This window comes from Pteronotus mesoamericanus, unplaced genomic scaffold (genome assembly GCF_021234165.1).
Source record: "Pteronotus mesoamericanus isolate MK-2021 breed Mesoamerican mustached bat unplaced genomic scaffold, CSHL_Meso_final contig_20, whole genome shotgun sequence".
Lineage (NCBI taxonomy): Eukaryota > Metazoa > Chordata > Mammalia > Chiroptera > Mormoopidae > Pteronotus > Pteronotus mesoamericanus.
Genome location: NW_026555085.1, coordinates 8,146,276 through 8,172,536, shown reverse-complemented (window position 1 = coordinate 8,172,536; position 26,261 = coordinate 8,146,276). Strand labels below are relative to the sequence as shown.

At 39.4% G+C, this 26,261-nt stretch overlaps 1 protein-coding gene across 2 annotated transcripts in view; it reads left to right on the top strand.

The window, feature by feature from the left end:
* Window positions 1-26,261, top strand: part of BTBD9 (BTB domain containing 9) — a 459,841-nt gene that overhangs the window by 383,310 nt on the left and 50,270 nt on the right. For both annotated transcript variants that reach the window (XM_054569314.1, XM_054569315.1), the window contains exon 9: window positions 4,938-5,045. In XM_054569314.1, coding sequence (XP_054425289.1) covers window positions 4,938-5,045 — 108 coding nt within the window. The remainder of the gene's footprint in view (window positions 1-4,937; window positions 5,046-26,261) is intronic.

The following is a 26,261-nucleotide window of genomic DNA, read 5'->3' as shown; positions in this document are numbered from 1 at the left end:
CATATGGCATGCTTGAGTGTGATATTGTTGTGTTATAGAATTACATGCTTATGATTTTTTAATAAAAGATTTTGTAATAAAAAGGGGCATTATTTGTGCTAGACCCTGCATATATGGGTCTTGTTTTCTTACCCATTCCGCTACCCTGTGTCTTTTAGTTTGAGCATTTAAACTATTTCCATATAAGGTGATTATTGATAGGTATGTATTTAGTGCCATTTTATTGTTAGACTATTTACCTCAATTCTTTTCCTCTTTCTCTTTTTCTTCTTCTTAAAGCAAAGCCCTTTAAAATTTGTTGCACTACTGATTTCGTGTACATTACCTACTATCAAACTATACTATAAGGCCATATTTAATCAAAACAGCATGGTACTGACATAAAAACAGACACCTAGATCAATGGAACAGAATAGAGAGCCCAAAAATAAACCCACACCTTTATAGGCAATTAGTATTTGATAGAGGAAGCAAACACACACCATGAACTAAAGATAGTTTATTCAATAAACAGTGTTTGCAAAATTGGGCAGATAAATGTAGAAAAATGAAACTAGACTACCTTTTTAAATCGCACACAAGAATAAGTTCAAAATGTTTTAAAGACTTAAATGTTAAGACACAAAACTATAAAAATTGTAGAAGAAAACATAGGCAACAAAATTTTGGACATTGCTCATAGCAATTATTTTATCAAATATATCTCTCTAGGCAAGGGAAACAAAGTAAAAATAAACAAATGGGACTACATCAAATTAAAAAGTTTTTGCACAGCAAAGGAAAGCAGCAACAAAATAAAAAGACAGCCCACAGAATGGGAGAACATATGCACTGATACATCTGATAAGGAGTTAATGTCCCAAATTCATGAGGAACTTACACAACTCAACACCAAAAAATAACCTAATTAAAAAATGGGCAAAGGACCTGAATAGACACTTCTCCAAAAAGGACCTGCAGATAGCCAATAGACGTATGAAGACATGTTGAACATAACTAATCATCAGAGAAATGAAAATTGAAACCACAATTAGATACCATCTCACACCTGTCAGAATGGCTATCATCAATATATCAACAAAAGTACTGGTGAGGATGTGGATAAAGGGGAACCCTTTTGCACTGTTTTTGGGAATGTAATGTAGACTGGTGGAGCCACTGTGGAAAGCAGTATGGAGATACCTCCAAAAATTAAAAATGGATCTGCCTTTCAACCCAGCTGTCCACTTTTGGGAATATATATGAAGGAACCCAAAACACTAATTTGAAAGAGCATAAACAACCCTATGTTCATTGCAGCGTTATTTACAATCGCCAAGACATGGAAGCAGCCTAAGTGTCCACTAGTAGATGAGTGGATAAAACAACTATGGGACATTTACACAATGGAATACTACTCAGCTGTAAAAAAGGAAGTTTTACCCTTTGCAACAGTGTGGATGGACCTGGAGAACCCAAGTGAAATAAGCCTGCCAGAGAAAGATTAATACCATATGATTTCACTCATGTATGGAATCTGAAGAACAAACAGAACTAACAAGCAAAATAGAGACAGACTCATAGATAGAGAGCAGGCTGACAGCTGATGGGAAGAGGATAGGAGGTGGAGGGATTGAGCAAAAAGAAAAAGGACTGATGGACATGGACAACAGTGTGGTGATTGCAGGGGGGGGGGTGGAGAGGTTATATGGGGACTAAATAGTAATGGGAAAAAATACAATAGAAAAAATTATTAAAAAAAAAATAAAATACGTAGGAATAAATTTAACCAAGGAGGTAAAAAACCTGAACTTGGAAAATTATAAGACATTGAAGAAAGAAATTGAAGAAGATACAGATTAAGTGGGAGCACATACCATGCTCATGAATAGGAAGAGTTAACATCATTAAAACACTATCCAAGGCAATCTACAGATTCAACACAATTCCTATCAAGATACCAAATGGCGTATTTCACAGAACTAGAACAAATATTACAAAAATGTATATAGGACCACAAAAGGCCTTGAATATCCATAGCAATCCTGAGAAAGAACAAACTTGGAGGAAGCACACTACCTGATACCAGACTATACTACAAGACCCTAGAATCAAAACAGCATGGTACTGCCCTGACCAATGTGGCTCAGTTGTTTGCTTATCATCTTGCACAACAAAAGGTCACAGGTTTTGATTCCTGTTTAGGGCACATTCCTGGGTTGTGGGTTCATCCCTGTTTGGGACACATACAAGAGGCAACTGATCAGTGTTTCTCTCTCATGTTGATATTTCTCTCCCTCATTTTCTCCCCCTCTTCCCCTCTCTCTCTAAAAAGAAATCAACTAATTTTTTTTTTTTAAAACATCATGGTACTGGCATAAAAACAAACATAGATTAATGGAACAGAATAGGAAGCCCAGAAATATACCCACACCTTTATGGTCAATTAATATTTGAGAAAGGAGGCAAGAGCATACAGTGGGGTAAAGGCAGTCTATTCAATAAATGGTGCTGGGAAAATTGGACAGATACATGCAAAAAAGTAAACAGACCACTTTTATACACCATACATAAGAATAAACTCAAAATGGATTAAAGACTTAAATGTTAGACGTAAAACAATAAAAATCTTAGAAGAGAACATTGGCAGCAAAATCTCATACCCTTCTCATAGCATTATTTTTCCTGATATATCTCCTCAGGCAAGGGAAACAAAAGAAAAAATAAAGCAATAGGACATCAAACTAAAAAGTTTTTGCACAGCAGAGGGATCATCAAAACGAAAAGAGAACCCGCTGAATGGGAGAACATACTCTCCAATACATCTGGTAACAGGTTAATACACAAAATGTGTAAAGTACTTATAAAACTCAACACCAAAAAAACAATCTAATTGAAAAATGGGCAAAGGACCTGAATAGACACTTCTCCAGATACAGATGGCCAGTAGCCATATAAAAAGATGCTCAATGTCACTAATCATCAGAGAAATGCAAATTAAAACCACAATGAGGTATCACCTCACACCTGTCAGGATGGCTATCATTAATAAATCAATAAACAACAAGTGCTGGTGAGGATGTGGAGTAAAGGGAACGTTAGTGTGCTGTTGGTGGGAATGCAGATTGGTTCAGCCACTGTGGAAAACTGGAGTTTCCTCAAAAAATTAAAAATGGAACTGTCTTATGACCCAACAATTTCACTTCTGGGAATATTGCCAAAGAAACCTGAAACAGTAATTTGAAAGAATATATGCAGCCCTATATTCATTGTAAGATTTGGAAGCTGACCAAGTGCCCTTCAGTAAAAGAGTGGATTAAAAAAAGCTGTGGTACATTTACATGGTGTCATACCCCTTGGCCAAAAAAAAGAAGGAAATCTTACCTTTTACAACAGCATAGATGGAGTTGGAGAGCCTTATGCTAAGTGAAATAAGCTAGTCAGAGAAAGACAAGTACCATGTGATTTCACTTATATGTGGAATCTAATGAACAAAATAAACTAACAAACAATAGAAAGAGTCTTATAGATACAAAGAACAGACTGATAGCTGTCAGATGACGGGAAGGTTGGGAGGCTGGGTGAAAAGGTGAAGGGATTAAGCAAAAAAGCAAAAAACTCACAGACACATACAACTGCATGGTGATTACCAGAGGGGAAAAAGGGGGTGGGGGCAAGTAGAAGAGGGTAAAGGACTGATAAATGTTGATGGAAGGATACTTGTCTTTTAGTGATGAATACACAGTACAATATATAAGTGATATATTATAGAATTGCACACTCGAAGCCTATATAATTTTATTAACCAGTAGCACCCCAATAAATTCAATAAAAATTTTAAAATAAATAAATAAGAAAAATCCATAAGACATAGGTACTGCCTTCAGGGAACTCACTGTCTTTCTAGTTGGTGGAGGAAACAAATGTGCATGACCAGTTATAAAACAATAAAGTAGATATCTTGTGTCAGAAGGAGTAATGAGGCTGAGATAGTAGAAAACAGTGAACCTCACAACTGCAGCAATGCCAAGCAGAATGCTGGGCTGTAGTCTGATGCTGTATTGCAATGCTTAGGTTCTTTTTTTATTCTATTTTTTTAAACTGAGGAATAACACACATCCAATGTACATATGTTTAATGTATAGCTTGATGAATATTTACATGTAACCACCACTCAGATGCCAATTAGCACATTTCCAGCATCCTAGAAGGCTCCCTTATACCCTTTCCTAGTCATTACCACCTCTGAGATAACCACTATTCTCATTCCTGTCACCATATATAAATTTTGTCCCTTTTGAGCTTTATGTAAATGGAATCATGTATCTTAGGTTCTTATCTGGGCTAAAAGAGGAGTGGGGGGTAAGAATAACAGGACCAGATAAGCAATTTCTAAATAATAAGAAAGTTTTACTAATGAATGTGTTTTCCTGTATGTCTAAATCAGATCATTTTACCAAAGCTATGTAAACAAAAAGTTTGGTGATAATGGCAAGGAACGTAAACATGATAATTAAGGTTACTGCAACATTACCTATTAATTAGAAGGCACAGATTCCCCAGTAAACAGTGGTCTCAGGATGTTACCTTTGGCTGGTGCAGCCAACCGGAGATGAGGGGTGAAGGAATTAGGAAGAGGATTGGTTGACATCTTTTCCCTGATAAACTAACTGGTCAGAAGAGCTTTGCCACTTGGGGAACAGAGATTGCCTGGGATTGAGTGACTTGTGAAATAAAGTCCTAAAGAGACAAACCTCTTGCTGCAGATTGATTCCACCTTTTCTCATCAAACTTCTGTTTGGGATTTATTGATATTTACTTCCTCCGGTCCTGAAAGGATGGTGGGGCGAAGGAGGCAGGGGGAGGGAAGAGTAGGTACGGATCCCCTCATGCCTGCAACCTAAGGAAACAGCCAGTTAGAACATTTCACAGGATTCTTATGTTTTCCCTTCGTTCAGGTTGTTACTTTGGGACTGTGATGATCGAAGCTATAGCTACTACATTGAGGTTTCCACCAATCAGCAACAATGGACCATGGTGGCCGACAGAACTAAAGTCTCCTGCAAGTAAGTGACACCCTTTAAGGAATTTATTCCAATTTAAGGACAGTCTTTCTAATGAATCCAGAAGGTTCCAAGGAAGAGTCATAGAATGACCAAATTTTACCTTATTTGGAATTTGAAAACATTTTGATGATCACTTCAGTTTTGACTATTAAGTGCTTAAATGAGAATTTACTTTATATGACCAAACAAGTTCTCCTTATTTCATAATGTGAATTTTATTTTTGAAAATGGCACGCACCTATGCAGGAGAAAAAAAGATATTTTCCATATTCAATTCTGTCTTGTGTCCTCCCCCCCACATCTCACACTACCCCTTTGGGACTTGTTTCTTCCTTTGAGAATTTCACTGATGCAGTATGCACTTCAGTGGTTATTCTGGGACTCTATCCTATTCTCCACCCTCATACCACTCTCAGGGGTGGCTTTAAATATTTGTCTCATCTCCGTGTTAGCTACACTGTTATTCAAACTAAGGAAAGCTTGTACCTTGGGTTCTTTATTGGTGAGCGGGGCATTTCGTGCATAAGGCACTGGGTCTGTTTGAGCACCACCTGGCTGTTGGGGAAGCCAGGAGGAAGGATTCTGCTAGTTCTGACCAACCTAAAGTCATGCCTAGAATGAATATGTACATGTGTATATACCTATGTAGCTACTACTTAGATCAAAATTAGCATCTAGAGGGTTCCCTCATACCCTTTCCCAGTCATTACCTGAGAAGAGCTCAGTGCTTTTCGGTGTAGAGCCAGATTCTCTGAAAAGCAAGAAAAAGCAAATGGCTGAGATTTTTTAAAATTGAGATAATGATTCACATATCATAAATTTCACCCTTTTAAACCACACAGTTCTGTGGTTTTTAGTATATTCTCCATGCAACCACTACTATCTAATGTTGTAAAGTATTTTCATCATGCCCGAAAGAAACCTGCTGATCAGCAGTCTCCCATTTCCCTCCAGCTCCCTCAGCCCCAGCACTGAACAATCTACTTTAGGTTTCTGTGGATTTGAACATTCTGGATATTTCATATATAGGGAATCATAGCAAGTGATCTTTTGTTCCCAGCTTCTGTCACTTAGTATAATGTTTTCAAGGTTCATTTATGCTATAGCATGTATCAGTACTTCATTCCTTTTAATAACCAAATAGTTATTTCATCATATGAAGATATATATGTATATATCATACTTTGTTTATCCATTCATCAGTTGATGAACATTTGAATTATTTCACTTTTAGGCAATTATGTATAGTGCTGCTTTGAACATTCCTATACCGGTTTTTGTGTGAACATATGTTTTCAGTTCTTTTGGGTATAGAACTGGAGTAGAATTGCTGGGTGATATGGTAACTATGTTTATGTTTTTTAAGAACTGCTGAACTTTTCCACAACTGCTGTACCATTTTGCATTCCCACCAGCAATGTATGAGGATTCCAGTTTCTCCACATTCTTGCTAGTACTTGTTATTGTCTATCTTTTTGTTCATAGTCATCCTGGTGGGAATGAAGTAGCATCTTACTATGATTTTGATTTGTATTTTCTTGATGGCTAATGATGTTGAACATCTTTTCATGTACTATCTGGGCGAGAATTTGTAATAGCACTAATGATAGCTTGTTTGATGCAATGTCTGACACCCTTACCATTATTATAGTATTACCATGCAGCATGTTTATGTTGGCTAGGATAACACTTGCTAATGTAACAAATAGCGGCTTCAGCATTTCAGTGGCTTAACACAATAGTTTGTTTCTCAGTCATGTAACAATCAGTATGGGTGTTCCTGGTTGTCAAGTGGCTCTTCTCCACAGGTGATGGAGGAACCCAGGCATCAACCTTCTTGTGTATCTGCCATCACCTAGGGCCTTATCAGCATCACCTGCATCTAGCGGACAGCTAGGGAGAGAACAGAGAGAAAGTACATATGGTCGGTTCTAAATGGCCTGGGCTTTATGAACACCCCTTCTACTTGCATTACCTCAGAGAGAACTTGTCCGTTGCCACAGTCACACTAGTAGGGCTGGGAAACATGGTCATTTCCTGGCTTGTAGCCATTTGTGCCATAGCATAAGAAAACTAACAACTATTTAATAACTAGTATTCCAGTACTTTACATATTTTATCTTATTTTGTCCTGAATACGAAATACCTTGTGGGATATTGTCCTCATTTTATAAGGAGAAAATAAAGATTCTTTCTACTGTACTGCATTGCCTCCTAGAATTAATTTAAAAAAAAAAAAAGCTAAACCAAGATAAGTGATGAAAACTAGTAAATGAAGGGATTAACTTGTTTCCAAGCTCCCAGAACTCTTTTTATACAAGAGGAAGACCTTCAAGGCCCACGAACAGCTGCCCATTCATCTTTCCAGAGTCATTGCTTATTGGCTGTACAGCTCGCAGGCCAGATCCCCTGCCTCCTCAGTGCTTGCCATCTCGCACCGTCCCACCGGTTACCGTCACCCGCTGTGTCATTTCATCTGCTACAAACGGGATCCCTCACCTCTTTTTTTTATGTTCCCCTGATGAAGGTGTTCTACAATGCGGATTTTTTTATATAAGAATTGGCTGACTAACTACTGATTAGGTACATATCGTAATCATTTTATATTTATGTAAGTGTTTTTTCCTGATTCATTCATTCCCTTTCCCACTAGCTTTGCATTAAGTTATTAACATCTTATTTTTCTCTTTTTAATTTTCTGTTTCCATTAGTTGATAGATGTAAATACTTCATATGTTTTTAACTTTGTATGTTAGCACTTAGATGCTACAGCAGTAAGTGTTTTACACGTTAATAAATAAATAATATATGAGAAAAACAAGAGTAGTAGCAAGAAGTCAGGTGCCTATCAACCCTCCAGGAATCATTGGAATCAAAGGTTGTGGTTTTATGTTTATAGGCATAACCTCAGTCTACTGGGTTTTCCATTTTTGTGTTAGATCTTAAGAGTTATAATAGAAGATATGCAGATTTGATTTTAAAAAAAAGAAAGAAAAAAGAAAGCCTTTCCTTTTTAACTAGTATATTCCAAAATAGTCTATTAGCTTCAAGAATTGTAGCTTGCTTTTTATTGAAATAAAGAATGTGAGTCATGTTACAAATGAAATTCTATAGGATCTTTATAGATCACAGCTCAGCCTCTTGATGGTCAAGAAATAACGTGAGGGCAGATTTTTACAGTCCTCTGAAAAATACCTAGGAAATGAGATTCTCCCATGTTTCCATGTAAGTGCCTCTGCTCTTTGGGGGAGGGAGGGAGGGAGGGAAGAGAGAGAGAGAGAGAAAGAGAGACATTTCCTCACCCCTCACACCATTGCCTCTGGCAACCACCAATCTTTACTGTTTCTTTGAGTTGATTTTTGTTTGTTTAGATTCCACATGCAAGTAAGAACATTTGGTGTTTGTCTTTTCTCTCTTGGACTTATGTCACTTAGCAAAATGCCCTCAAGGTTTATCCATGTTGTCTCAAATGTATTGACTGACTTTATAAAATTACATTTTACCTCCTCTTTTTTCACATAATCTAATCGGGATTAGATTATCCTTTAGCCTTATTTCAAAAAACTTCACTTTCCAATTTTTTATTCCTTTTCTGCACTGTTTTCTAAATTGTTGAACCCTAAGTCTGTATCAATACAAGAAGGTACAGACATTAGTCTTTTTATTATCAATGTAAAACATGCACATGGAAAATTCATTGAAACAATAGAAAACATATAAACAAAAAGTAAAATTTTACCTCCCCATCTTCTGTTCCATTCCTCAGAAGTAACTACTTCTATTTTTTTTTGTTTTTGTAACTTCTCAACTGTAAATATAGAATATCTCTGTTTATTAACTTATCAGCTTTACTAACACCATGCTAAAAAATAAGGAATTTAGCTTACTAAACCACTGCTTTTTTAAAAATTTATTGATTTTAGACAGAGAGAGGAAAGGGAAGAGGGGGAGAAACATTGATTTGTTGTTTTACTTATGCGTGCACTCATTGGTTGATTCTTACATGTGCCCTGACCAGGGATCAAACCCACAACCTTTGCGTATTAGGATGATGCTATAACCAAATGAACTAGAGGTCCATGGCACCACTCCTTATTCTTGTTAGTTTTTGTTGTGGTTGTTCTGCTATTACTTACCTTTTAAAATTAAGTAATATGCTTAAATCTCTGTTTTTTGATCCATCAATTGTGGACAGTATTTCTTTACTCCCTATTATGTTAATAAAGAAATTACCATCCCTTCATTTCTCTGTCTCTCCCCATCTTCTGTTAGCTGTCCTACCACATTGACAGTGTAAAGATTTATGATATTTATCTTTCTGTTCTGTAACTTACAGGTACATCTTCTGTGTATTAAGTATAAATTGATCCTAAAAAGGTAAAGCCACTAAGAACTCAATATAATAAGATGACTATATAACCGTTGCTCCCTACAGATCTGTAATGAGGGAAGTATTCAATGTCACTGAAATTATACCCCTCTTGGAAGAATTGTATTGTGTTCACATCAGGTAGATTCGATTTTCTTACAAGTGCTCAGGATTATTCCACAAATAATAAATAAATAGCTTTATAGCCAGCTTTTTCTTTTTCTGGAGTTCCTAGTTGCTCCCCCCGCCCCGCTCCCTGCCCCGTTTCAGAAGCTTCTGTTTGACCATTGTTTAGTTTTTGAACAGACTGCTTCCTAGGCTCAATCTATAGCTATGATCCTAAAATTTATTTTTCTTTTGTATCTGGGTTGGTTCCATTGTTTCTTAGATTTCTTTTTCTTTTGGAGAATATGGATAAAGGGTTAATAACAAAGCCCTTTTTTCCTTTGCAGGAGATATTGACCTGGGACCCAATTGGTTATCTTTCCAGATCTGTCCCCTGAAAACCTGATAGGTGTGGAATATCAGCTGTACATTAGGCACTATTGTTTATGATAATGATTGGTAAATGCACCTGATCTGGAAGGACTGTAAATATTTACTTGAAAGCCATAGCTTTGAATTTTCTGAGTACACTGACTTTTGTGACTAGGCATGTCCATCATGAAAATTCTGGGATCTGTATTAATGGAGCTATTATAAGAGATAATAGTTTGTTTGGAATATGAAGCTACTAAGCTAGAGTGGCTCCACATCTGCCCATTGTGTCTTGTACACGCTCACCCAAGTTGTGACCTGCATGCCAGCAGGAATAGCTCCTCTACAGTTATGTAGACTGTGACAAGGACTCCCCCTGAGGTCAAATGCCTGCTGCTACCCTAGTGGCATGCTGTGTTTCCTGTTCTCTCTGCTGGGTGAATCTGAAGTCAAATATGACTTTTTAGGTCTTTGTTAAGAAGATCCCTCATGGGCATTACGCAGAGTGAATCTATAGGTAATTTTTTTTCCAGAAAGGAAATGTGGAAAGCAAGTTTTCAGAACTCTATATGCCTGGGATATAGTTAATGTATAGAATTCAATTCCTTCAGAATTTGAAAGCTTGGATTTATTGCCATCTAGCTCCTAACATTGCTGATGAGACATCTGATAAAATGATTGTTACTCATTGCAGTAATTTGTTTTTCCTGATAGAATCCTTTAGGATCACCTCATTATCCTTGGAGTTCTTAAATTTCACAATGATTTGGCAGTATGTGGGTTCATCCTGCCCAATTTGCTTCAGTATGGAAATCTGCGCAGTTTCCCTCAGATTTACGAATATTTCATCCACCTACCATTTCCTAGTAATTCAACAAAATCTTGATTTGCTAACATCCTTCCCCCCAGTTTGCAGCACCTTTATGAATATATTCCCTTTGTATTTCTTTGATGTCATTTCACTGGGTTCCCAGGAAGGGAGAAAGGTTAATGAGGCTGCAGTGTCCACCATCTTGAAGCTGAATTTCCTGAAGCTCTGCTGCACGGGCTGTTGATACTCTGCTGACCCAGATCCTTTTTATTTTCCTCCTGGTGCCTGGCTGCATTTCTCCCGTGTTATGTAGCCATCTTGTTTCCTGCCAGTGTATGTTCCTTAGCCTGTTCACCTCATTTGTGGTGATTTTAAACCATTTCTTCACTCTGTTATGGTCCCATTGACTAGTAATTCTTCAGGCCACAGTGTTAATGATCTCAGCCATCATCTGCCCAAGAATGACCTTGGAAAACATTTTGGCAAATATAAATGATTATATATAATGAATTGGATAATACTGAAATTTTTCTTTTCCATTTGAGAATTCTGTGGTCAGATTAATAGAATTGCCTGGTATTTCCAGCTTTTAGCTTAATTTTCTCACAAACTGTGTATCTCCCTGCTAGATATACTATACAGATTTCCTTTTGTCTCCAACCTTAGTGTTCATTAAAAATGATATAGAGTTTTTAATAACTTAATAAAATACTTATATAATAATATTTTTTAAAACAAAGGTATAAAATTATATAAGTATTATCACAAGTAGGAAATAAAATTATGGAAAAAGAAAGCCAGAAAGAAATATGCCAAAATGTTAATAATGACTGCCTTTGTATATTGGGATTATGGGATTTATTTCTAGTTTTCTACATTTTTGGCAATTTATATGTATTTCTTTTAAAATCAAAAAGAAAGCTTTATTTGAAAGAGTTTTGTCTTGCTGCAGCCATAAATGTTTTATAGATCTGTGTCCTTCCCAGAGTAGCATATGCTGGCAGAGTGGCATGGTTTATTCACAGTCAGCAATTAATTAAAGAAGTTAAGTAAGTGCCATCCATAGCAATATTCTAGCAGCTTTTCAGAACCTGGAAGCCACTTACCCTGAGCACAGGTTGTGCTTCCCTGGAAAGGACACCTGAGCACATTTTCCTGTGCTTCTCCCCTTGGGCCTCTTAAAACCCAGTGCTCTGAGAGCACTTCTGCTCACCTTTCCCTAGGACTTAAGGAGTCCATTTCCCTGTAGGTTTCCCTCTCAAAGTAGCCTGGCCTACTTGAGAACTCGGAGCATCACCTTGGATCAGGCAATTTCTACAGCATCCTAACTTTAGACAGTTTCTCTGCTGTACCTGAAAAGCACTTGGACAGTCTGTCACCTGGAGGAAAGGCCTCTGTGAGGACAGCTCATTTGCTCCCTGGTCTTCAGCATGAGGACACTCATATCTGAGAAGCAGTGTGTCCCCCTTGCTGATATACTGTCATTTAGTCCTGAGGAAGGTCAGTGTTCTGTTCTGGGGTCTGTTTCTGTAGCTGGTTCTATTTACTGTTCACTAGGAACCCTAGAACAAGGAGTCATGTTTCTTTTCTAAGTGTCTCTGTGGTTGAGGGCAATGAGATAAATTAAAGGTGGAGATTTATAGCTTCGGTAAACTTTTCCAAAGTGTAGCAAGATTGAAAAACAGCACATTTAAATCTAAACTATTTACCTTACCTGTGATGTTCTGCATCTTTTTTACTATTGTTAGTGATAAAGTTGAAAAAGCTTTCCTTCTGCCAGATTTGTTGCTTAGCCTGACACTTAATGAAAATCTTGGGTTGGTTCCGGGAGGTCACTGCTGATTGTGTAACCCTGGGGTTGTGTGCAGAGGGCTTGGGGTCACTAATGTGATGCAGTGGAATAAAAGTGGTTTTAACGGGGGAAATGTCTTCACCATTGAGACTGATGATGAGGAGAAGTTCATATTTAGTGTCAACTTTTAGTTTCCAGGGTGGGATTGTAGCTATTGACTGTCACATAGGTCCTGTACTGAAATATTCCTGCTCCTCGCAGGTCTCTGCTGTGGTAAGAGACGGGCTGCTCTCCTCACATGCCCTTCCCTTTGAGGTTAGAGAAGTGCGTTTGCTTGTTCTTCCTTGAAGTGCAAGCCAATTAATGGGCTCTGGCTATGTAATTGCCACTTTTAAAATGCTTGGGGAGATTTTATTTTTCTCTTCTCATATTAATTCCATTTTTCTACATACCATTTGACAGAAATGAAAAAGCCAGTCATGTTCTTTCCTATGTTTTATTTTTAAAGGGCAAACATTGGTGTTAATTTTGTCAAAAAGTTTAGAACTTGAATGGTAAAGGAACATGTACCTGTAAGAGGAATGGCAAAAAATGAAGATGAAAAATAACAGAATTTAAATCACATGCGCGCGCGCATGTGGTAAGTCTGACACTAGGCAGACACCGTGTTAATGGTGAGATATCAAAGCCTGCCCTGCAGAAGGCATCTGTCTGTTAGACCAGACTTGGAGACACCTGTTAATCATAACTGTTGTTTATGGTAATGAAGTACCAGGAATAGATGAATATTTTTGCCAGAGAAGACAGCACTAGGGAGTCAGTCACTCATACCTGTGCATCTAGACAATGGACTTATCTTCTATACTGCAGAAAGTTTTTATGCAAAAATTTATCCATATATTGGAGGCCATGTGGAAAGTAGATTTTGATGCTAAGTATGTGAACTGAGTTGTAAAGTTAGAGCTCTCAGCAGGTTCTGTCAGCCACTGGTGGAGAGGTTCCTCCCACCAGAACATTTGACAGATGCAGGAGCTGGAAGGAAATGAAGTTCCCTCAGCTAGCAAGTGATCAGGAGGGAGAAGCTGAGTGCTCCTTCTCTCTCCTTGCTTAATCCAGAAGCCACGTCATTCTGTGAGGATAATAACTTTTCCCATGCCTGTCATAAATAAAATGAAGCATATACCTCAGTAAAACTTTCTCAGAGAGCACGGTCAGAAAGATTTTTCTTTTATTATGGAAAAAATTTTCATGTTAATATGGCATTTTAAATGACAGAAAAATCAAGACTACACTGGTTCACCTACCATCATCTTTCTCTTCTTTGTTCCACTCTGTTAACTGTCCCCCCTCACATTCTCTCTGCACCCTCTTCAAGTTTACTTACTGAGGCCAGAGTGGCATTTTTGAAGCACAGCTCTGGTAGTATACTGGCTTAGAACCCTTTACTGGCTTCTCATTAATGGCTCTCTGGATGAAAACCAGCATTCTTTACATGGCCTAGAGCACCTGTGCAGTCTGGCTCCGTCCTTCCTCCTCTTGCTGCATCACTCTCCCTGTTCACATCAGCCTGGCTTCCTCTCACCTCACTCCACGCATCATGCTGCGCTCTGCCATTTGTCTGGTTAACCCCGTTATCCTTTGGGAGGAGCTGCCTCAAGGGCTAGTTTCTCAGGAAAATCTGCCGTGACCACCCATCTCAATCAGGCTGCTTTGTTATTCCTTCTTACTGAACTGAGCTGCTTTCCTTCATACCTCACACCATGGTTTGCAATGGCCCTTTCCTTAGTGTGGTTATTATATGACTGTCATTCTTCCCCACTAGATTGTAAACTCTGTAAGAGAAGGGATTTGATCTGGTTTACCCGCTCTTATCCATGATAGCCTAGCAAGGACCTAACACTTGTACTGTCTGAATGAATGAATCGACGGATGCCATCACTCTGTCTCTAGTCATGCGTACCTGTTGGCTTCATTTGTCCTGCAGCTTCCTGGAGCTGTGGTCATCACAGGGCTCAGTCAGGAAGTCTGTCCATCCCAGCTCAGATGCTGTCACGTGGAGCAAGACAGAGTTTGTGTGAGAGGATAAGAGTTGCTCATTGCCCCTGATAATGTCATCCTCATAGACTAGGAATGTGTCTTCCCAACTTCTCTTTATTAATCCATTATTGATCTGTCATCCTTGATTTATTTACAGCCCTATTCCACAGATTCAATCATTGTCAAAGGTTCAGTTTTCTCTGATCTCCACATCTATCCTTGCCCCTCGAGTTAATGACTTAGAAACCCCAGTAACTATCACTTGAGATTGGTTACTGGCTGGAAGTCCATTACCTTTATTTTTAACCACTCTTAGAGAGAGTTAAGTTTTTCTTTATGGAGAGGCCAAGTACTTTAAAAACTGTTTGCCAGCTGTGCCCCTTTCATTTGGAAATTGATTTGATTTAAAATCCCAGGTTTTCCAGGTTAATATATTTCAATTGCTTCTCTGGATTTCAGAGTAAAAGGTTTAAAAACAAAACAAAACAAAGCTGGCCTTAATCTCTGGAGAGGAACTCTAAACCATATGCCAAAGCATTCTGTGTCCCTCTGGAGCCTGGTAGGGCCTGTCCAACAGAACAGACCCCACTCTGGCATCCTGGGGCTCTGCGTCCCTCCCCCGGGTTCAGGATCGATGCAGAGGGCCTGGCCTCAGCGTTGTCCAGAGACGTGCTTGGGAGGCACACCTTACCATGACCAAGCCATGGTTAACCCCGTTCCTGAGTTCCATCGCTACACTGCCCGTAGAGCGATGCAGACTGCCCCTCAATGGGCCTCTAGTAGGGGTCACAGAACCCTAATATAGGCAAGCAAACCAGGCACACAGAAATGCCAGAATAACAGGCATCATAAAAGTACATTTTTAAAAATGAATTTTCATCATGGACATCTGCAGAAGAGAAGAGTAGAGCCTATTAGGAAAGCCAGTGTAGTTTTGATCATGTCTTCTTAAAGTAACCTGCCTTAGTTTGTCTCTGGGTCCTAATGAGAAACACTGTCTCAGTAATCGCGCTGTGATTAATGCAGACTCAGCTGTGTCCCAGAGTGCTAACAGACTCGTGTTTCCTTCCTAGGTTAAAAAACAGAAAAAGAAAAGAAAGTATCCAATGAATTCAGGGATCTAGCATGCACATGGAATTCATTTTCAGAGAATGAAAGGTTACTCTTCCTTGACTCTCTGGTTTATTCTTGTGGCATCAGCTGTGCCATCCATTCATATTTTTTATTAAATGTTGGCCCCTACTAGAATGTCTTCTCAAACCCAACTTGTCTGAAACTAAGTTCATGTCGTCTTTCTCCTCTTTGATGCCCCTGCTTGTGCTGGTGGTAACCCCTCTCTGGGCATCTCTTACTGCTCTGACTCTTCTTTGCCCTCCATAGCCAGCCAGGTGTCCTATCTTCTCTTTTACACCCTTTATTCCTTTATGTCTATTCCTGTTACCGCCACCTGAATTCAGACCCTACACCTCCCTCTCGCAGTACTGCAGGAGCCACTAATGGATTTCCTGGCATCTGTACTCCATTTGTATCTATGGCTGTCCTAGTATCTGGAACACCTTTGCTAGATTGGTCTGGCTTATCCCTACTGTCCTCTATAGGCATGCCAGCCGTCTGCTGAGAAAAGCCTCTGATCCCTGCCTGGGTCATCTGCTGTCTGCACTCTACATGACCAGCTTTTCCCAAACATCTCGTTTTCAATATTATGCGCTACTGTCAGATCTCATATCCAGATTTCAAATATATAATTACCATGTCTTTCTGACTCTCACCAAACTTTCTAACGTTATCTCTTTAATTCTCTCCTTACAGGTATCCAGCTTTCCTTTAAGTTGGGCCCAATTACTATTGCCAAATGAGTCCATGCTTTAGATCAGCTAATTACCCTTATTTCCACCTACTGATCTTCAGGTCTCTGCCCATTCTCTCTTGCCTTCAAAACCCAGACAAAAATGCTCAGAGCATTCTTCCTTGATCTCCTTTCTCCCAAACACAAGGAACTGTTCTGTTAGCTGAATGTTCATCCTAATTTGTTTGCATATAACTTGATAACATTCACTTTTTCTTGGGTCTGTTTCAGAGAATAGAGCAATAAGGGACTAGGCTGGGAAGATGTTTTGCTTTTTAAAAAAATCTAACCATTTTTCAAGGTGCACTGGAATTGACCCCTGTGGAAGTACAGGGCCAGATTTGCCCAGAGCAGCCTGTAGCAAGTTGTGCTATAATCAAATACGGAGCCCAACCAACTTTTAGTCAGTCTAGTATTTGTTAAGTGACCCTAGTAGGTAGAGGCTACATTGTGAGGGAGAATACCTAGGAGAAAGGAAGACATTTCTCCTCTGAAGGAACTTACAGGTTATACACATTCCAGACATTTGGGAACCATCTCATACACACACGCAGAACGCAGGAAACAAAACAGGATCCTATAGTCGTAAAATACTGTAATTGAAAGTACCTTGGAAATCATAGTCGAAGCCTCTCTCTTTACAGATGAGAATCTGAGGCAGAAACCACAAGTGCCTTTCCCAGCCTCTCCTCTAGTGGAGGGGGCCAGATTAGAACACAGATGTCCTGATTCTGGGTCTCCTCGAATTTTGCAGGACCATAGTTTAAAAAAAAAAAAAAGGCAGACATATAAGAGCTGTAAGAACATATACATGATCAGAATATGGCATGAAATTGGGAAGTTCTGAAAAGACGCATTTTGAACCTAGCCACCTACTACCAGCCTCCATTGTAGCTGGGAAAATTGGTGATTCACCAACCAAAGAAACCTATGAACTTTGGATTTTAAAAGCATATAAAGGAACAAGTCAGAAGTAGACTTACCTTCAAGAAGGGATGACGAAGACCATAGATTATAAATATATGACACTTATATTTTCATATTATTTCCTGCCTTGCTATCACTACTACTTGCTCCAGGGAGTATTAGGTTGTCCAGCCTGTTAGCTGTATCATAATTCATATATAAAGCCAGTGTTTAAAGTATAGTTTCTATACCCATGGTCAAGTACAGATTGCCTAGGACTTCATTATCCAAGTTGTAGAGTATGTCCGCTTCTGCTTTGCTTCCCTCTTCCTTCCTATTACCTACTTAAAAAAAAATTTATTACTCTGTTCATCAGACTGTTTTCTTCTATCAAAAAAGACTTCCATGTGTGTTTTTTCCCCCTGTTTTAAGCCAAGATCCATAAAGCATATTTTACCCCACCGTTGACATTTTCTTTTCATGATCCCTTGAAATGGAAATTGTAAGTGAATTTCACCATGGTGTTGTAAATTATGTACTGAGTATCAGTAATAAACATTTCTTACAAAGTGTTAAAGTGTAGTTTCAGGCTGGTGATCATCTGGAATTGCACACATTAACCAGCTGCTTTAGAGGGAATTAGCAATTGTTTTCTGCTCATACACTTTTCACCTCTTTATTCAAATTTATACAACAAAACAGAGCCCATGTAATAAACCTTAACCGAGCAAAAGAATGTTTGTACTCTGAGTAATGTGGCTTAGCAGTCTTGGCCTGGAAGGGGTGAGGAGTAGTCATTATGTCCATCCTCCTACCTTCAGAGGAATTGTACATTAAACTTGTCCCAGGGAGCTCATGATTTTCCTCTAGTGACAAAGACTGCGTAATATTCCTTGCTTCCTCATCTCTTCTCTGAGCCTTCAAGTGTACATTTCTTAAGCGGGAGTGATGCTCAGGCAAAGGAGGGAAGCAGTGTTGGTACAGCTGCTATTAAATGAAAGTAACTTGTGTATATTGTTCTTTTTTCCTTCCTCATTCTCTAGGGAGTTGCTGAATTCTCTGGAGAATTTGGCAGTGGATATATAGGCTTAATAGAAATTCTGACTGCTGGAGCTTTGAAATGTATAGTCCTTTCTCTAGGGTATGCTGGCAATGGGGGAAGGAGGGAGTCATGGAAGCTTATTTGCTTGTTTTACATTTCTGAATCTTCTGAATTCATTTCTCCTAATTAAAATAAAAATCAGAACCTAAGCTAATCTAATGTCGAGATCACAGGTTTAAATTAGCAAGATGTAATTCTGAAGTTGTCACAGCACTTTTGAGCCCCTCATATCATTGCTTCTGCCTGTGCATAGGTGCTTCAGACAGACTAATAACAGCCTCAGAGTAGACTAATAACAACCACAGAAATGTAGTTGTATTGCCCTGTGAGGACAGAGAGCCACCACAATAACGTTTAGTAGTAATCAAGTTTTTAGTAAGACGTTCGTGTACTGTGATCTACAATTATGAGTGCATTCATTTTTGGATTTCTAATCTGATTTTCAAATTTATACCTTCACATTGCATTAATATTGCATTCTTACATTAATATTAATTAATGTAATAAATTTCTGAGACGTGAAGGAAACACAGGGCACGCACTATTTTCTAAGCCTTTCATATGTGGGGATGGAACAACTGATATTCTCAGGTACTATTTTCTCCTTTTGTTACTTCCTTAACTAAGATTATTATTATTCAGCTATTGTCCTGATAAAACCCCCAATTTGTGGGGCATGGAACCATGTTAACTCAAAAATGTGTTACTTTTCTATCCGTTAACTTAGCAGACATATTTTGAGGCACTGCCCTAGGTAGGACCTTGTGATGGGTGCTTCCCTCCTCTCAGGGGCTCATTAGTTAAGCTTTCCATTCAGCTCAGGGCCAGTAGGAACTGAGAGGCCTTGATCCAAATGTAAATAGAGGCATTTGTGGGTTCTTACACACCCAGATGGACCAAATCTTCTCTGAGGGATTAAGTAGGGACAACGTTGATGGGCGCAAGCAGCCTGCTGCACCTGGAAGCACACACTTACTGAGCAGAAGGGAGTGGGCTCAGGCTTGGTAGGTACAGAAAGATCGCTCCTTCTCCCTTCAGCCTGCTGGGGGAACGTTCAAGTGTGCCTTTGAGCACAGATCTTTCCAGAGACAGAAGGACTGCAGCCTGCTCATTGAGCCAATCCACTTTGTTACCTTTGTATTGGAAACAATAGCCTCAGCCATAGCAGCCTTAGCAAACTGAGCGTGTTTTGTTGCAGGCCTCTGCCAGTGCTTTTTTTCCCCTGCCCTCTCTGATGATAAGTGTGATGTTCATTTTGTAATGAGCACTTGCAGTTTCTGTGAACTGTGTAATACCATATAATAAGCAATAATTTTCCACTTACCCTCGATAACAGGAGATTTCTGCTTGGTTTTTAGTGATAGCCAAAACATGGGTGTTTTTTTTTACCAAGATGATGAATTTTCAGAGGCATCTCTTTTCACAAGATAGATTGGCAAGTTGTTTTCCAAGTGTGTCCAAAATTTGTAATGTCTAATCTTGCCTTTAAAAAGTCAAAGTCAAATCAAATGGTTCTGAAGTAGCCATTTGTAATAAAATGACTATATCCATTCTTAAGCTCGTTTTAGCTGTCTCCTGGCTGTGCTTTTCCTCAAGGGATTAGTAGCTTGAAGCTTAGCCCAATAGCTTAGATGATAAAACTGCCAAGTCTCAAGTTATTGTTTTAAATTTTCTCTAAGAGATTATATCTTAAGTATAAAGTGAACTCGCCCTAGATGACTTGGTGCCCTTCCCTGAGAGAGGAAGAGCCATTATGCTGTGTGCTCTTCTCCTCTGAGCTGCACACTGTCAAGACTGGATGGAGTTCTTGCTCTGATTTTTTTTTAATCATTACGAAATACTTTAAAAAGAGAGAGAGAGACGGACAGAAACAACTCTTTAATCCTCCCCACCTCTATTTAAAGTCACCTCTTGACTTTCTCTTGACCAGTGCTCATAACCCATAAAATTCAGTATTTTCCTGCAATAAATAAAGATTTCTTTTTCATTGCACTGTCTTCCCATGTTCTGAGACATGGCTTGCGTTAGCTATTCATGCATTTCCTTAGGCCTCTTGGTAACCACTTACCCTCTCAGACAGCGTGAGCAAGGCCTGCAGCTGTTCATTTTGTGATACTGGGGAAGACATATGAATCATGATGATGGGAGCTCTGGTACTTCCATGATCACTGACTCTTGCCATTTATCTGTCACAGGCTGGCCATCCTGCAGATTTCTGGCATGGCACTTCGATATGTCTGACTTTCTAAAACTAGGATATCAGTGAATGGTGTCAACTAAGATGCAGAAGTTACTTGAGCTGACCTCACATTTAAATGATGATTGTGCCTTTTTGGTACAAAAGGTTGGATTTGTTCATCAGAATGATAGATGGATCCTCTCTCTGTGCAGAGTTCTGTTTGGAGTTATGAAGAAAAGAAAAGATAGACTACTTGTCTGTAGTCTAGTTCAAAAACAACATGCACATCAAAAAAGACTCTCCTATCAGCTGACTCTTTCCAAGTGTCACCTAAAAGCAATTGTTACTTTCTGTGTCTGCCTAAAAGTTTATCCAAATACCAGAAGAAATAGTGTGCTGTTTATGAAGACAGTTTATTAGAACAAAAAAGCAAGCGAGTCACACCTTTATATAGTTAGTTTGCTTCTGAGTGGGGTGTGGGTGAAGTGTGTGCTTGGGCGAGGACCACGCTCCTATGGTCGCCAGCATCTAGCAGGGGTGTCCAACCTTTTGGCGTGTCTGAGCCACACTGAAATAAGAAGAGTTGTTTGAGCCACATATTAAATACATTGCAACATGTAGTCACCAAAAAAATCTCATAATGTTTTAAGTAAATTTACGATTTTGTGTTGGGCTGCATTCATAGTCACCCTAGGACGCACACAGCCCATGGGACGCACGCAGGTTGGACACCCCTGACTGTTGCTCAGAGAAAGTGCTTCTCATCCATCTGGCGCTTTCATAGGCCCTTTTGTCCCACATACACCCTCTCAATGGCTATTGTTTTCTTTTTCCCGCAGCGCCTAGCTTGAAACTGCTCTTGTGCATGTGAAACCAAATCAGCTCTGCACAGGAAATGCGCTGACCCAGGTGGAAGCAGATTTTTAATCAAATACCAGAGAACAACCCATTTTCTATCAAAATCTCTGGAGTCTTAGTACTCACTGGTGCCCACATTTTTTAGTTGTTTACTAGGATTTGATTTCTAGCCCAGCATGTTGTCTTTTGGGGTTTATTTAGATCGATTTAATTAAATTCAAATTTATGGTTCGTGAGATCCTTTTACATGGAGATACCACCCCAACTACAGATAGAACATTGTGTGTTAGCAGACGCTTGTGATAAAAATGAAAGTCTTTCCTTGAAAGCAGAAGTGGTTTGCCTACATTTGACTTGATGTTATTGTTTAGCTTTTGTTAGGATGTTGGGTATTTGGATTTCAGGCTTGAGGGTAGCTTTCCAAGTTGTTTGAAATGATGTCACAGACCAGTATTTTCTTTTAGAAAAGTCTAGGTCAAATCACATGTTAATTTTACTACTAATGAGAAGTAAGGTAATGTCGGGGTGGGGGGTGAGGGCAAGATGTGGAAAACTCAGGATTGTATTTTCAAAGAGTACCTAAAATTTGTGGCCGATTCCTGATGTCCATTCCGTTTGGAAGGGAGCCGAGGAGGAAAAGCACGTAACAGAGAGGCTGTAGGAAAAGGGTATGAGGAAGCAAGGTGAAAGCTGTTGTCATCATTGTTGTTTCTTAAATGAGGTGCTCCTTTCTTGTAAACATGAGAACTTCTGACTCATGTTTTCTTAAGAAATGAATTTGTGGCTCTGAAGTCTTGTCCCATGCAAGTAATGAGACCTGTCCTTTGTACCTCTGGCCAGGGGCCCTTTTGCCCAAGGGAGCTGTGCACAGCACTGTATTTCTGTATCAGTGTTTCCCTGTATGTTTTGTTGTGTGCATTTGAAAGCATTCTGAGAAGGGGACTGCCAGCAAGATCCATGGCACAAAACGGGAGGATGTAAGGGTCAGATAAACACTCGTGTATGAGAATCCTCAGGAAAAGCAGACACTTGGATAAACATGGGCAGTGTCGGCTACTGACATCTTTGTTATCAGTATTCCTTTACCCTCTTTCTAGTTGGTCTCCTGCGACCTTGTCCACCTGGCACGCACCCTAGGTGTGGGGCCATTTGCTGTTAAGATGAGTGTGCCATGCTCGTCTTCATCACGGACCTCACCACCTTAAGCCTTGAAATGTGAGTGGTGCTGGGAACCAAACGAAGTTCACAGAGAAACCTGAGCCCTCTTCACCAGGCCCAGATTTCAGATTTCAGAATCATTTCTCTTTTGCAGCTATATTTGCATCTCAGTCCTGAAGGTTTGTTGTAAGAGATCAGGGCTGGGGAAGCTTTAGCCCTTGCTCTAACCCTCCTTGACTGCCTGCCTTCTTTCTGGACTTCCTTTTTACAAACAGGAAACCTGCACAGACATCTGAAGCTTACACCTTGGCAGCCCCAGGTGACTGCCAAGTGTGTGGAGTACAGGGTCCCTGTGGGTGAGCACCTTACTGCGCATCCCAGTACTCAACGTGTCCCAGACACTTGGCCCCCAGGGAAGGTACAGACTAGCAGATGAAATAATGTGTGCATGAATGAACGTGAAAAATCTACATTGGAATTGTTTGTTAAATGTAAAATTATTTCAGTCTCAGCCTTTATGTTAGTGGTTATGTGCTTGAAATACTTACCAATATCTCACCACCAAAAAGAAAAGCATGAAGCACAACATTAACTGTACACAAATGAAGTAAAACAGGCAAAATAAAAATCCCTGGACTAGAATCAAGAGGCCTGGCTCTCAGCCATGGTTCTGTCCCTGCCTGTTGAGTGTCCTTGGGCAAGTCCTTCACTCTCCCTGTACTCTGTCTCTACATCTGTAAAGCAGCTTCCTAAAATGAGGCTTACAGCTAGACTTCAAGAACTGCTTTATTGAAATAGTACAGTTTATTGTTATGTTATCAATAAAAATGCATAATAGTTATGTAAAATATGTAGTACAATGGATTTACCTTGAAAGCACCTTCTAACATTTACGTATCATGGTTCTGCAGTCCTAGGATGGTGTGTTGGCTGGACACATATATAGACACCAACATACATGTATTCTATATGTATAAAACATATATGGATGAGTTTTTAACTCTTGCTAGGGGGTGGAACCAACCCCTTTAGCTGCTTCTCTTCATCCCTTAGGCCCTGGAAACTAGCATTAATTGTCATGTACCTGGGCCCAGAGAGTTGCAAGGAATTCCACCTCTAGAGAAAAGCTTTCAACCTCAGATATTTTTGTTGGGAAGTGAAAAACAAAAACAACAATCTGAAATATATCCAATACCTTGAACTTCTTGGAGATTCATGCTGTTACAACATATATGGTTAAATTATATTTGAAAGAAATATAGTCAAGTAGAACCACAAAGAGAGGTGATGAGTTTGTGTTGAAAGAAGGGTTAGGAAGTTAGCCTTTTCCTTCTGAAATCATTAAGTACATACCTCATGACTAGAAGCCTTTTCCTAATGAAGTATGAACACCCATTAATATTGGGTGTGCATTAAAAATGTCTTAACATTTGTATTTTTAGCATGGACATAGTGCTATCAGTTAAAATAATTAGTCCTTGCCTATAATCTAAAAGCCTTATCTCTTTACTCTTACTTTTTTAGAAGGCAGATGTTTCAAAACTGATTTGAAAATCAAATTTGCCCTTCAGTGATTTCATTTGGAAGAAACATAGAAGTAAACATTATAAAGAAGGCTTTTCAATACATTATGCATGCAAATGTGGCAGCTGAGTTCTCGTTCACAAGTGGAGGTGGATGACTGTTCCGGTTGAGAAAGGTTGAGTTGTTTAAATGAATACAAAGGTCACCGACCCGCAAATCTGTCATTTAGTAGCAGGGCTGTTGTTTCATGTTAAACTCTACCTGCCAAAAGGTGAGAATTGAACGCTTCCAGCAGGCAAAAGGAAGCCACATTAATGGTGCAGTGGCTGTCTTTGAACAGTCTGGGGAGCGCTTTCATTTAGCCCTTGCTGTTTGCCTAGTCCTGTGCTGGATGCAGAAGAATGGGATTATGAGGCCCTTGTGCTCTTCCCAGAATACCCCACCTGTGCTGAGGATCTGGAGGCTGTGGTCACAGGAATTAAATAGGTGCTGCAAAGACTTTGATATACTTACACTGTTGTCTGGTATCCCCTCAGGGGTCAGGGACTAAGTTTTACTTGTCTTCAAATCACGAAAACACAGCACAGAGCCTGACATGTGGTAGGAGTTTAGAAATGATTTGTGAACAAATAAATGAATGAACTTATGAATGAATGAGTAGTTATTGGAGAAGCAATTTTTTTTAAAATCAAATTACAGCACAGATTTGTCAGACTTATAGTGAATAAAGGTTGTTACTATGGAAGAGTAGAAAATGAGATTTAAACTAATTCAAACCAGTTTTTTGCTCTGAGGTCTAAACAGGTCTTCTAACAAGGAAGTATGACCACCCTACCCTAAATGTGAATCAAAAACCCAGTTGGCCCAGCTCCTGAGTGGGTGGATTCAGAAAGTGGATGGTTCCCCAGAACATCCCCTGAGAAGGTCTTACAGAGTGGACTGGGGTCCAACCTGGAGGAAGCCTGGCCTCTTTAGGTGGCACTAAGTCATGGCACACTCATTTTAAAAGGCCTCATCAAATGAACAACAGCTTGAAAGCCCATCCCTGACCCTTCTCTGACTGATGATTTCCAGGTCATTCTTTATGCCCAGCTATGTCACCTCCTTTATGAATTCAGACCCCTCCAGACTAAACTTGGAATAGCCAGAATACCCAACTCAGGTGAAACGTGGCAAAGGCCTTCTGTTCTCCTTGATCAGTCCGAAAACAGGACTCACATACTGGGCAAGAAAAGGGAGCATTTCAGGCCTGATCAAATGACAAAACCATTTTTACTTCACACCTCTCCTCTGGTGATGAGGGAGGAGCTGCCTCTGGTTTGTTCACTACTATATTCCTGCGGTTTGGTAGAAGCTTGGTGTGTGTTAATCTGCATGAATGATATAGGATACTATGTTTCCTAATCTAGAATTTAAAAGTTACAACTGGAACTTGGGAAACTTACGGATATAACATAATAATTAAAAAGAAACTAGGGGACCCAGAAATTCTACTCCCAGGTATATACCCCAGAGAAATTATGATGTACGTCCACACAAAAACTTGTGCGTGAATGTTCATAGTAGCCTTAGTCATAATAGCCCCAAATTGGAAACAATTGCAAGTGTCTATCAGCCGATGAATGGATAAACAAAATGTGATATATACATGGAATATTATTTGGCAATAAAAATGAATGAAGTTCTGACACATGTCACATCATGGATGAACTTTGAGAATAAGCCACCAGTGTGGCTCCGTTGGCTGGGTGTCATCCCTCAAAGTGAAGGATTGCGAGTTTGATTCCCAGTCAGGGCACATTTCTGGGGTGCAGGTTTGGTCCCTGGTCAGGACAGATGTAAGAGGCAACTGATTGATGTTCCTCTCTCTCTTTCTCCCTTCCTTCCCTTCTCTATAAAAATAAATAAAATCTGAAAGAGAGAGAAAGAAAAAGGAAGAAAGGAAGGTAGAGAAAGAAAGGGGGAGGAAGGAAGAAAGCTAAATGAAAGAAGGCAGTCACAAAAGACCATGTTTTGTGTAACCCATGTCTATGCAATGTTCAGAATAGGCAAATCCATAGTGACAGAAAGTAGATTATTAATTTCTAGAGACCAAGCGTGTTAGGGAATGAGGAATTACTGCTAAAGAGTAAGGGGTTTCTTTTGGGGTGATGAAAA